Here is a 13279-nt window from a genome sequence, read left to right on the forward strand (position 1 = left end):
GATTTCATTAATTAGAAAGAATACAAAGCTCAAAAGCCTCAGACCAGCATCATTACACGAAGCCACAGCCAGGCCCAGAAAAGAAAAAAAGAAATTTAAAAAAAAAAAAAGCTGAAAACGAAGCAATTATGATTTCTTCTTCACATAGACGCCAATGTGACTAAAAGAAATACAAAGGAACTCAGAAGAATAGAATAACAGTTCCATCGCCGAAGGTTCTTTCTTAAACTGTTCTCAACTTTATTTAAGGCCATTGAAAATATCAACATTTGCGTAATTTTCTATTTTATTTTAAATATTTAAATTTTAAATAAATTTATTTAAATATAATTTTAATCAATTTTCAAAATTAAAATTAAAAGCAAATAACACAATAATACTTGCAACAGTTATAAAATTTGTTTTACAGCAAATATTGATAAAAATTTTATACATATTATTTAATTCAAAATAATGCATATACAAAATATTCAATATTAAATAATTATTTTTACATATTAAATCATTATTTCTATTTTTTAAACTCAAAATATACAGAATAACTAAGAATTTCTTTTTTCCTTGAAAAAGTTAAATACTATTTAAAAAACCATTCAATCTAACACTTAAAGCATAGGTGAGGATCTCATTAATATATATATAATATAATATAATAAAAGCTAGTTCTTCAGTCTGTCAACTGTTTATCTCTTCTCTCTGTCAGTGCGTTGACATCCTCTATTGCTCTGTCGCCCTGCCGTTACTCCCTTGGAATGATGCTGTCTGTGCAAGCCTCTGCCCACCGACGTTCTCCTTCATACACTTTTACTGTTGCCCCCTCTGAAATCCCTTTCTTTTCCTTCATATTCTCTTGTCGTTGTCGCTTCTGAAATCGTATTTTCCGTTCCTTTGAACATGTAGGCAAACACTAGGTAAAGAATTTGTCTTTCCAAAGAGAGTAAGACAGTGAAGAGGAGTGAGGTGGCTAAGCAATGTCTAGCTTGAGTAGCCGCAATCAGCGCTTGATTTTTGTTGGCTTTGGTATAGATCGGCGATGTTCCTCCACCTTTGAAGATAGAGCACAAGGAAGGATGACCCGATCATTTGTGGGGAGGAGTGAGATCCTAGTTCCTGCCTTCACCGATCGGGAGGAGTGAGATCCTAGTTCCTGCCTTCACCGATCTTCATTCATATATAACTGTTGATTTGGAGTTTTAAATAAAAAATGTAGCATTCATCGTCATCGACATAGATCGTAGAGAGTTTTGCGAAAGGAACGCCAACTTTCTGACGTGAGCCTATTATTTTCTCTTAATTTTCTGTGATGTTTTCATTTTTTTCCGATATTTCAATCTTGAGTTTTTCACTGGAGAAAGGGTCATGTATAAAAGTAGAGCAATTTTTCAGGAAGATCAAGTTGAAGGCTTTTGATTTGGGTGGGCTAGATTGTTCACCATGCTTGGAAAGAATGTTACCCTAAAGGTAGTAATAATTTTAGGATTTATTGCTCTTTATTTGAATCACTTTCAATGTACTTTTTAAAGAAAATTTATGCCTTTTCTATTCCTTCATTCTTGAGGATAAATTCTTTCTTTAACTTTATATAAGCAGAATTATTGTTTTTTTTTTTTCTAATAATATATCAATTGGTGTATATGTGTGTTTATGGTATCAGTTAATGGAGGACTTCCATGATTTATTAAGTATTGAAATCTCTATGTATCTCTTTTTTACCCCATGGATTAGGTGCCATGATAATAGTTATTAGCTGGACTCAGGTTTCAGCCCCTGCTATCGATGATAAGCTGGATAAGAGAAGCTCAAGATGAGAGAAGGAAAATTTCAAGCACTTGATGAATGTTTGGTCTGTGAATATTGAATGTCCTTTCAAGGAATATTCAAGTAGATCTCCAATGACTTTGCAAGGTATTTGACTTCTCAATTCAATAGTCAGCACAATAACTATAATAAAGACTGAGTTTTGAATTAAACAATATAAATGCAGTTGATTCAAGGTTCTTCCATGTTTCCAATAAGCAACACTATGGCAAGATTCTTGAGATTAGGTAAGTATCTTTCCATGTTTTCATGGAAAAAATTACATCAATTCAAATAATTACAAAGAATTAAATAAATATAAATAATTAAAGTATAATAAAAAATAAAATAATTTTATATTATTTTATATAATAAAAAAATTATTACTTAATTCTTCTTGATTTTTTAATTTTGAGAATACATTAAAATATCACGATATTTTAAAAAATTTATTAGTTAATTTTTTTATTAATTTTAACCGTTAATTATTTTATTATGTAATTTTTATAATTTTAAAAAATTTATTAGTTAATTTTTTAAATTTTTTTTAAAAAATATTACTTAATTTTTTCGTATTTAAAATTCTTTTATAATATTTAATGAATAAAATTAATGAAAAATTAATTAATATAATTTTTAAAATGTAAAAGATATTTTATTGTATTTTTTAAATCAGAAAAATCAATTAATAAAATTTACTATACTATTAAATAGTAAATTTTATTTTAAAAAATTTTGAAATCTGCATATGCGAGCAACATAAGTCTTACCCATTATTATTTGCAAGAAGCTCAAGAAATCCCTTCTCAACAACCTCAAGCTCAAGGAAGACGATTATATTTGTGACATTGACAAGATTTCAAGGCCCAATTCCATTACCGACAGCTCAAAATGAGCAAACACTAAGTATTATTATTATTAGTTTCTTGTTTTTTTTCCAACAGCAAGGAAAAGGAGCATACGTGATGAACCTTCAGGCATAAAAAGTGGGTTTTAAAGAAACCCCTTGTCTTGGAAACTCTTGATGCACTCATCAAACATCTGTTGTAGCGTTTTGAACGCAGGAAATCCTAATTGAGCAATCTTTGTGGTGTCCATGCTATGTGGGTTGTTGTCTCCTTCCTTGCTGCTGCAGCTGAAATCCCACACAGCAAATCACATAGCTCAACTACTTTTTCGACAAAAATTATGATGCAGAAGAAAGAGTTTGATCCTAAGTAATTGTTTTACTCACTTGTTCTCGTATGGATAAGAGGGATATTTGGCCCTAAGCATCTCAACTATCTCTGACATGTGAGCTACTGAGCTTGAGCAAATTAGCCTGCCTGATGCTCTGCTATCCTCCATTGCTAAAATATGAGCAGCAATAACATCATCTATGTGCACAAAACCCACTGTTGTGTTTGGATATTCGCCTCGCAGACCTGCTAAACAAGCGATCCAAGATGTGAAACAGGGAACATGGGACTGAATTCTGTTTTCTGCTTCATATTGTTAAGTGCTCTTCTTCGTCCATGGATGTAAAGTCACTACTCATTTTAAGTAATTTTTTAATTTTCACTTTATATGTAATAATATATTTCACCCCTCTTGTTTATATAATAATATATTCTCAGTAACTTATAGATATATTTCAAATATATAAGTCAGCATTTACCTAATACCCATTTTTATACTATTTTTATAGTAGTGAGTTGGTGCCGCAAAATCTGACCTTTAACAATGGAAAGTATAAGGAGCAGGGTACTGGTGGGTTGTGGGGCAAGCAATGGACCAACAACGAACGAGGGGTTCACCACCACTAGATCAATCCCTTTTTCCTTGACGATTCTCCATGCCTCTTTCTCCCCTATGGTCTTTGCGTAAGCGTACCAGAGCTGCAATCAGTCAAGAATTAGAATTAATTCCCCAAATGTACCAAAGTTTGAAATTAGGGCAAAAGCTAGTGCACTCCTACGTTGTAGTTTTTGCAGTAGTCAGTATCGCTCCAGTGTGACTCGTTGAGGGGGCAAACTTGCTGGACATCATATCGGTATCTTATTGAAGAGCAGGAAGATGTGAGCACAACTCGTTTCACACTACTAGCTTTGCTGCAGGAGTTCAGCACATTCAAGGTTCCCTTAATACATGGATCGATCAAAGTTTCCTGCCAAAGTTAAAAAAAAAAAAAAAAAAAAGGATGAAGAAGAGAAGAAGATGAAACTCCCCATGTGAATCCAACCAGGGCTAGTAATGAAAAAGGGAAAAAATTTTATGCCTGAATATTATCATCATAAGGAACGAGAACCGGTGATGCAGTGTGGAAGACTCCATCGACGCCTTGGATTGACTCATCGAAGCTTCCTTCCACCAACAAATCGGCTTTGAATATCTTTAATCTCTCCTTGGCTCCTTTGAACTCTCTAAGAAAGCCGACTTTGGCAGCATCTCCTGGATCTCGCACGGTAGTCCTTACAGTGTGGCCTTTTTCTAGCAGGCACTTCACCAGGTAGGCTGCTATGAACCCTGTTCCACCCGTTACACAATATTCCGGCATCTCTCTCTCCTTCTCTGTGCTACTTGTCCGGGAGGTTTAGCTATATGAATAAATATAGCAGCAAAATAGAAAGCTATTTCTGTGGCTTGCAAGAGAACGAAAGAAGTCTTGTAACGTTCTGCAAAAAAGACCAACCTCATATGTTGTCCTTTTACAATGAGTGCAGACATGAGGTAGATGATTCATGCTTACCGTGAGCAGGTTTTCCCCCTTTCTTTAAAGAAAAAATATATACAATTCTGCACGTGAATTCGGTTGGTGAAGTTGAATCCAACGAGTTTCCAACTTAATTGAAATTAATGGAAAATTTTTAAGTGGATTTAATATCATAAACCTAAAATACATTAAGGTGGATTATATTTATTTTTTTATAGAAAAATTCAATACTTTAAATTAAATCTACGTAAGATTTTCCCATAAGTAATATAGAAAAAAAAAACATGTATTTAAAAATAAATAAACAAATGTAATGCTTCATTGCGGACGCTCAGACCGAGCATCAGAAAGAAAAATTAGGCGTTGAGTGCATAGATGAATGTGTGGATGGAAACATATATAAATATTAACAGAACATTTTAGAAGCTCCACTTACCGAGAAGTGCCAAAACATTAACATGGTCCTTGTCTGTTTCATTTGAAAGTTTGCTTTAAATAATAATAAAAAATAAATAAATAGACGACAATATTTATTAATTTTTATCTATTTAAATTAATTTATTAAATAAAAATTTTACACATAATTATTTTTTTAATATATCTTCTTATTCTCTATTATTTTTTAAAAAAATTGAGATTTATAATATCAATTTCAATAATCACGAGCTAACTGATAAATAATCAATGAGTAGTAAATTTTATTTAATATAAAATTAATTTGAACATAAAAAAAAATTTAATTTTGATTAATAAACTGACGATAAAAGTTAATATAAATTAAAAATATTTTTTAATTAATAAAATAAAAATATAAAGATGTTTTATTATAATTCTAAAATTAAGAGATATTCTAATTAGCTAAAATGAATTGTAGGATATAATTTCAAAAAATTTTTAGGTTTGCCTAATAGATTAAAAGTAAAAGAGGTAAAAAATTAATAAATATTCTTATTAATTGACGAAATAAAAATATAAAAATATTTTAATGTAATTTTAAAATTATAAGAATATTTTAATTAATTAAAATATATTATAAGATATGATAATAATTATTCTTAATAATAATAAATAAATAAATATCACCAATAAATATAACAACAAATTTGAGCAATGAGCATTTAACTTTATCCTGAAAAATTAGGCATTAACTTTATCCTAAAAATGGGCATCAACTCGGCTCGGCCATAATCTGTCCACCGCTTAGGCAAATAAGTGCCTAATTTAACTTGTGATTTATTTTCTTCTGTATATGATTTATTCTGAAGAAAAAAAAAAAAATAATTTTTTGTAAAATTATAAAAAAAATTAATTTTTTCAAGAATATTTTTAAGTTAAAAAGGATTAAATTTTTTATTAAAAAATTAATTAAATTAAATTTTTATAGAACTCTTTTATTTTGAATAAAAGAGTTAAGTTTCAGATAGAATTGCTTGTCATCAAATATAAATTATTTTTTAGTATTTGAACCTTTTTGTGATTGAAATCTAAGCCCGAGACCATTGGAGTTTGGAAGCGAAAAACAAAGCAGCAAGGTAGCGGAAATTTTCAGAAGGTATAAAAATAAAATTTGTTTATAGATAACATGCAAAATTTCTTAATCCTTTTAATTTTCTACTTTTTAAAATTTCAATTCTTTTTTTTCAAGTCAATATTTATTTTAAATTAATATGTAGTTGTTTTTATTCTTTCCTTGAAAAATATCAAAGCTAAGGAATAAATTTATAAATATAAATATATAAAATATTGATTAATTGGTAAATAGATAATTACAATAATTTATTTTTTAAAATGTTGTTGATCAATTGCTTTATGGAATTTATTATTTTATATATATATTATCCTCCTCTCATCTGATAAGTTTCTGTAATCCACACAATAGGATGGTTGTGTGAATGCCCTTTGTCTGTGAATTGCCCTTCCAACCTGGTCAATTTTATATCGTCTTTCATAAAAATCCAGATGGGGATATTTACAGAAACTTGCTACCATATTTGGGTTTAGTCGGTAATAAGTACGTAATTTTTTATTTTTATTTTTTTTATAAATTTGAGAAAAAAACTCGCTCAAGTTATTAAATAATTACATAATTAATATTTTTTCCTTAATATTTATTATTCACTCTGATTTATAATTTTTATCTATTTTTTTTAATTGTCTTAAAATTAATATTTTTTTTATCTATAATAACATATAAATGAATTATTATAACACTATTTTATTTTATTTTATTTTTAAACAAATTTAAAATATATTTTTATTATTTAATAAAGTTTAATATATTTAATATAAATATAATTATAAAATTAATAAAAAAATATATTTTTTAATATATTTTTTATAATTAATAGATTAATTAAATGAATTTATCTATATTATAAAGATTAAATAATAATTGTTCCAGAATTTTTTTAAATATTTACTTTTTTAAAATAAATTAGATTTAAAATTTTTTTAAATAAATTAAATTTAAAATTTTTTTATTACTAACTTAAATAAAATTGAGAAATGAAAATAAAATAACACTCAAATTTTAAAAAAATGATTAAACATTACCCTTAGTGCTTGTGCATTTTGTGAAGTATATAATCCTCCTCGGCAAACCCTAATGTTAACTCTAAACAGAAGCTCATCAGAGTTAATACATCATTTATTTATTCTTCTAAAGATAACATGTAAAAATGTTTCATGAAATTAATTATTTAATTTTTATTAAATCGAAAGTTAACTCATAATTTGACCTGTCCATAATTCTTATATGTTGACTAAACTTAAAAATAATAATTAACAAACTCAACCAAATTAAATAAAAAAACTGTAACTTATGGAAATAATAATACAAATCAAACCACTATAGTTTGTCATGTACCATTTTTTGATTAAAAAAAAATTATTAAAGTGAAAAGACTCACGATAAGCGAATAATTTTCTTGTCCAAACCGAGTAATATAGTTGGTTTAGAGATATAATATTTAGGTAAAATTTTTTTTTAAATCTCTCACAATTATTTAAATGTGAACTTAAATTTTTAATAAATTTTTTGGTCTATCGAAATATTTGAGTAAACCATAAAAGTTATTTAACTCAAATCCACTACTTCTGTTATCCATTTCGTTAAGTGGGTAGGATTTTTTTGGCTAAATGTTTTGCTCTATATTTTTTTTCTAACTACTGCCATAGCATTATTTTTCGTTTTCCATCTCTCTAAACTTGATGAAATATATTCTTGTGAGCATAGAGATTTAGCTGAATCCATAAAATTTCTTAGATACATGCTGATTCACGAAATCCTTATTAGCTCAAGATTTAAATATTGCATTAAAGGTGAAAGTGAATGAAATGGCTTATGAGTACAGAAGCAAGGACTATTCTTAAAGGAAAAGAATGAAAATATAGAGATCAATGTTGTATAATTTGTTATTTTAAGACATAAATATATTTATTATATATTTTGTACTGATTAGCTTGTTTTACTTTTATAAGTATAGGGTCTGTCTGTTTTGATATTTGTATTCTCACCACGTATATTTTCTCTACGTGTATTAGAGGACTATATATAATTCCTACTGACTGTTGTACATACGCAACTTTTTTCTTCCAAGATTCAATAAACTCGAGATATATTTTTCTTACCTCTCTTCACATGGTATCAGAGCAGGTTAGGGTTTCTGCTATGTCCATGTTCTCTCCCTTCTCTTTAAAATCGATCATCGTCTTTTACCAGATCTGACGCCTTCGCACCAAGATTTACCTTGTATATTAAGTAAATCTTATTGATAATGGCGAAACGAGAAAATAACAGTAAAGAAAGTATAACAATGGAGGCGACGAACAAAAGCCAAATCACGACTCAAAATCTTGGAGATCCTCTTACTCTCCAGTCATCAGATCATCTAGGTATGATTTTAGTTTCCTCCCTTTGATAGGAACCAATTTTCGATCTTAGTGTAGAGCCATTAGGATAGCCCTAGGAGCCAAGCAGAAATTGGAATTCATAGAGGCATAATTTTTGTGCCTGATAAAGGATCTGACTCTTATGAGCAATGGAAACGATATGACTTCATGGTCATGTCTTGGATATTATACTCTATATCCAAAGAATTAGTTGATGGCTTCATTTACACAGCCTCGGCTAGGGACCTTTGGCTCAAAATCATTGAAAGATTCAGTGAATATAATGGGACTATGATCTATGAACTACGTAGGAAGATCTTCTTAATATCTCAAGAAAATGCATCTGCGTCTATCTATTTTACAACACTAAAAAGGCTTTGAGATGAGTTGGGATCAATGGAGACCCTCCCTTCATGTACCTGTGGAGCATCCAAAGCCATTGATGAGATAAACAATAGAAATAAGCTCATGCAATTTCTCATAGGCTTAAGTGATGCTTACGGGGCTGTGAGAGACCAGATTCTTGGTATGGACCAGTTACTCTCCATAAATAAGGCCTACTCCATGGTACTCAAGTTTGAGTCTCAAAAGGAAATACTAGGGACTATGAGTGGGAATGTTGAGCCCCTTGTCCTGCTTAATAGGACACAAGGACAATACCAAGGGAGGTAGAAGAAGCCTAACTCTAAAAAGGGACATTGCTCCTATTGCAACATGGATGGCTTGTTTCAAACTTATAGGATACCCTTAATGGTATAAAACCAAAACCAAGACTAGTAGACAGTCTTTCAAAACAAATAGGAACATAGGACATGAGAAAAAGGTGGTAGCTACTGTTGAGGGTCTCCTTGATGGAAAGGATACACCCCTTAATGTACTTGGCACAGCTACTAAGATAGATGAACTCACTGCCATGTTAAGCTCCTTACAACATGAGGTCTGCAAGTTAATGAAACGAAAGACCGTTTTCTCAACAAATAACAAACAGCTTAACTACAGTACTGAATATGACTCAGACTAATCTAGCTGCATTTGCAGGTAACATTAACTCTAAAAATATCTCTTATGCACATTTTTGCAAGCACATTAACTAGATTTTGGACACTGGTGCTACTAACCACATGTCTTCAAATAAATTCCTCTTTAAATCTTTAGAATTGCTAAGTAAACAAGTTTCGGTTTACTTAACATATGGTAATGCTATGAAAGTCTGTTATGTTGGTTCAATTATGCTTTCAGAATGTATGCATCTTGATAATGTTTTGCATGTTCCAAAATTCAATTACAATCTTCTTTCTGTTAGCAAGTTAATCAAAGATTCTAAGCTAAACTTTCTTTTTCTCCCTACTTATTGCATCATTTAGGGCCCTTTGATTAAGAGAGTGGTTGCTGTGAAAAAGAGGAGGTAACTTTATACAAAAATTAAACCAAATGAGTTTTCTACCTGTTACAAAACTACCTACTGTTAGAATAGGTAAGGTTAAGGATGGCTATGAGTTTTCTATAAAGATAGGTTTTTCCTCGTTGCAAAACTACCTACTGTCAGAATCCTTATTGCACTAGCTACTCATAAACAATGGCATGTGTTCCAACTTGACATAAATAATGCCTTCCTACATGGTACTCTAGAAGAGAAAGTCTATATGCATCCTCTGTGACAAGGCTTTGCCAGGGCAAGTATGCCTCTTGAAGAGATCTCTATATGGGCTTAAACAAGCCTCTCGATAGTGGAATATTGAGTTCTCAAGCTTTCTTAAGTCTTTGGATTTCTACTCAGGATTATTGTCTCTTTGTCAAACGTATTGATGCTTATTTCTTAGCTCTTTTAATATATATGGACGATATTATTCTCACTTATACATCTATTCCTGCTATGACTGAAATTAAACATGTTTGCATTCAAAGTTCACTATTAAGGACTTGGGATTTCTCAAGTATTTCCTTAGCCTTAAAGTGGCTAGGTCCTCCATTGCCACCATATTAAGACAAACTAAATTCATCTCTAATATTCTGAAGGACATTGGTATGCAATCATGCAAACCAGCTGATAGAGCCAAATTTAGACCCATTTTCCATGTTGTTATTTATGTTAATTTACACATTTTCTATCTAATTTTGTTGTTTTGATCTTATTTTGCAGAAAATAGAGTAAAAGGACAATTTGGTAAAAATGGCCTTAAATCTGCCCAAAAGATAGCAAAAGAGAACAAGCCTGGTTTGTCCAAGTTGTTTACCCAAGCCAAGTTGCAGCCGAAATGGAAAGGAATGAGGAAAATACAGACTTGCTATTAGACCAGGTTGTTTGCCCAAGTAAACTGGGCAAACAGACCCGCAAGACAGAAGCAGCGCACAGACAGCAGGCAAGACAGACTGTTTGTCCGAGCTGTTTGCCCACACAATCCGGGCAAACAGGCACTTACGACAGCAAGACTGCAGTTGTGGGAAATTTGAATTTTGAATCTTCAAGAAGTCTTCTCCACACCAAACACATGAGGACAACTCAGCAAGTCAATGATACACCTCAGCACTCTGTCCTACATATTTAAGAAGTCAAATCTCAAGAAGATACACTTGTCTTCCAAGAATTCAAGTCCAAATAGGAAAAGGAGTTCCATCTCAACAAGGAAACTTAGGGCAACCCCTTCAGCTATAAAAGGACAAGCAAACCAGCAAAGAATCATCTTCAGATCATCAATCATCTTCGGCAGAAACTTCTCCAGCAGCCGCGCGCACCAGCCGCCGGCCCTTCCTTCATCTTTTCTTGTTTACTTTCTTTTCTTTTGTGTTAGTTTTAGCCATGAGTGGCTAAAACCCCTTTTTTCTAGTTGAAGATTAGGTGAAACTTTAGTTGTTTATGGATTGGGAGATCTGAATATATTATGTTAATATTTTATTTACCAATATTTATGCAATTTCATAGTTAATTCTATTGTTGCTTTATTATTTAGATCAATAGGTCCCATTGATTCTTGATTGCAAAGTAATAATTTGTTAGTTTGGATAGTTTGAAGTCCGTAATTGCTTGAATTATTCAAACACAAGTAACTCTTGGTGTAAAAACCAAGAAAATTACATAATCTAGCAAGATCACCATACGTTTTGGTAGCTAGAATTAGGTCTCTCTATCTCTTAATGCAATTAACAGTTGTTAGATGCTAAAAGCTCCAAGAATGTTCCTTGGCAACTTGTTAATTAGTGATTAGTTAGAGAACGTTTCCTAGTTAATCTATACTTAAGGAGGGATATGGAGGTGAGAAGCGTCTTCTACCTCCATAACTAATTTATTGAATCAAATAAAAGAATCTATGTGTCAATGATCAATTCCAACAACTAAAGTGGATCTAATTCTTCAACTAGAGCTTTTCTCATTATTGAATTTCTTTACTTTAATTATTTACTTTAGTTTGTTGCTTTTAATTCTAGTTTAAATCATCAAACTTCAAAACCCCCCATTTTACTTTTATTGTCTATTTATTTACTTGGTCTTGATAAGAAAAATAGGTAAGTATCAATTCTTTGTGGATTCGATCCTTTTACCACTATCTACAATTGTAAAATTGTGGATAATCAAAAAGGTTATTTTTTACCAATTTCGACAACCGTACAGTCACCAGCCCCCTTCCCTATACCCAAAGGCTTGCATCTTTCTCTGGATGTTGGGGATATCCTCCCTGACCCCATGCTTATACACGATTGATTGGAAGATTACTCTACATTAATTTAACTAGACATGGCCTTAGTTATGCTATTAAGCATCTAAGTTAATTCATGCATCAACCCAGAAAACCTCATTGGGAGGTTGCTATGCATGTCCTTCGGTATCTGAGAGGCCCTATAAACCAAGACTTACGTTTTCCTACCACTGCTATAATGCCTCTCACAACATATTGTGACTCAGATTGGGCTTCTTGCACTTTTTTCAGAAAATCCCTTACTGAATTCTGATGTTCTGTGGTACTTTGTTGATTTCCTGAAAGACCAAGAAACAGCCCACCATGTCCAAATCTTCCGTTGAGGCAGAATATCGGGCAATGGCTAGTATTGTCTGTGAATTACTCTGGATTTCTTATATTTTTCGAGACTTGCAAGTACTTATTCAATTACCAGTCACTCTTTACTGTGACAACAAGGTTGCATTGCACATTGCTGCTAACCCAGTTTTTCAGGAGTATAAAAAATATATTGCAATTGATTGTCACATAGTTCGTGAAAAACTTTAGAGAGGCTTCATTAGCTCCTCTTGTATCTCCACCACCATACAGCTTGCTTATCTGCTCACAAAGCCATTGTCTTCATATCAACATCAATACTTATGTTCCAAGTTGCCACTGATCTCCCTCCTAGTTCCAACTTGCAGGAGGCGTGTAGAGATCAATGTTGTATAATTTGTTATTTTAAGACAACCATATTTGTTACATATTTTGTGCTGATTAGCTTCTTTACTTTTTTAAGTATAGGGTCTGTCTATTTTGATAATTGTATTATCACCACGTGGATTTTCTCCACATATATTAGAGGAATATATATATGTCCTCCTGACTGTTGTATAGATAACTTTTTACTTATAAGATTCAATAAACTCGAGATGTATTTTTCTTACCTCTCTTCACAGAAAATTGCTTGAAAAGAGGACAAAACAACTTTAAAATATTGCTGTAAATATTTTTAATCTCATAGTTAGCTCAGGAGAGTCGGCTGAATTGCTGGTATAGCTTTCTTTAATAATATAGATGTGGACATGTATTATTTTATGGTTTTAGAAGTGTGCTTTGCCTTAGTTTTGTCCTTGTAATCCCAGTTCACATGATTTTTATGTAAAAGTTTTAATTATAAGTTATGTTTGAATTAAGTTTCAGGCATGTGATGTTTAACATACTGGAACATTTGATGAGAGCTCTA

General features: G+C 31.2%; 1 protein-coding gene across 1 annotated transcript; it reads right to left on the reverse strand.

The window, feature by feature from the left end:
* Nucleotides 1-2689: 2689 nt before the first annotated feature.
* Nucleotides 2690-4515, reverse strand: LOC110616988 (tetraketide alpha-pyrone reductase 2). Its single transcript, XM_021759550.2, has 5 exons — nt 4055-4515; nt 3755-3943; nt 3512-3674; nt 3032-3221; nt 2690-2932 (listed from the first exon to the last, which is right to left on the reverse strand). Exons 1-5 carry the CDS (start codon nt 4331-4333, stop codon nt 2791-2793), a joined length of 963 nt encoding a protein of 320 aa, XP_021615242.1. The 5' UTR covers nt 4334-4515; the 3' UTR covers nt 2690-2790.
* Between the last annotated feature and the right edge of the window lie 8764 nt (nt 4516-13279).

This window comes from Manihot esculenta, chromosome 6 (genome assembly GCF_001659605.2).
Source record: "Manihot esculenta cultivar AM560-2 chromosome 6, M.esculenta_v8, whole genome shotgun sequence".
Lineage (NCBI taxonomy): Eukaryota > Viridiplantae > Streptophyta > Magnoliopsida > Malpighiales > Euphorbiaceae > Manihot > Manihot esculenta.

Excerpts from the sequence above, each read along its gene's own strand:
- LOC110616988 (XM_021759550.2), bottom strand. The coding sequence starts at position 4,333 with ATGCCGGAATATTGTGTAACGGGTGGAACAGGGTTCATAGCAGCCTAC. Across the intron at positions 3,944-4,054 it reads CTTATGATGATAATATTCAG|GAAACTTTGATCGATCCATG; the intron begins GCATAAAATTTT and ends TAACTTTGGCAG. Across the intron at positions 2,933-3,031 it reads TCTTATCCATACGAGAACAA|CTGCAGCAGCAAGGAAGGAG; the intron begins GTGAGTAAAACA and ends GTGGGATTTCAG.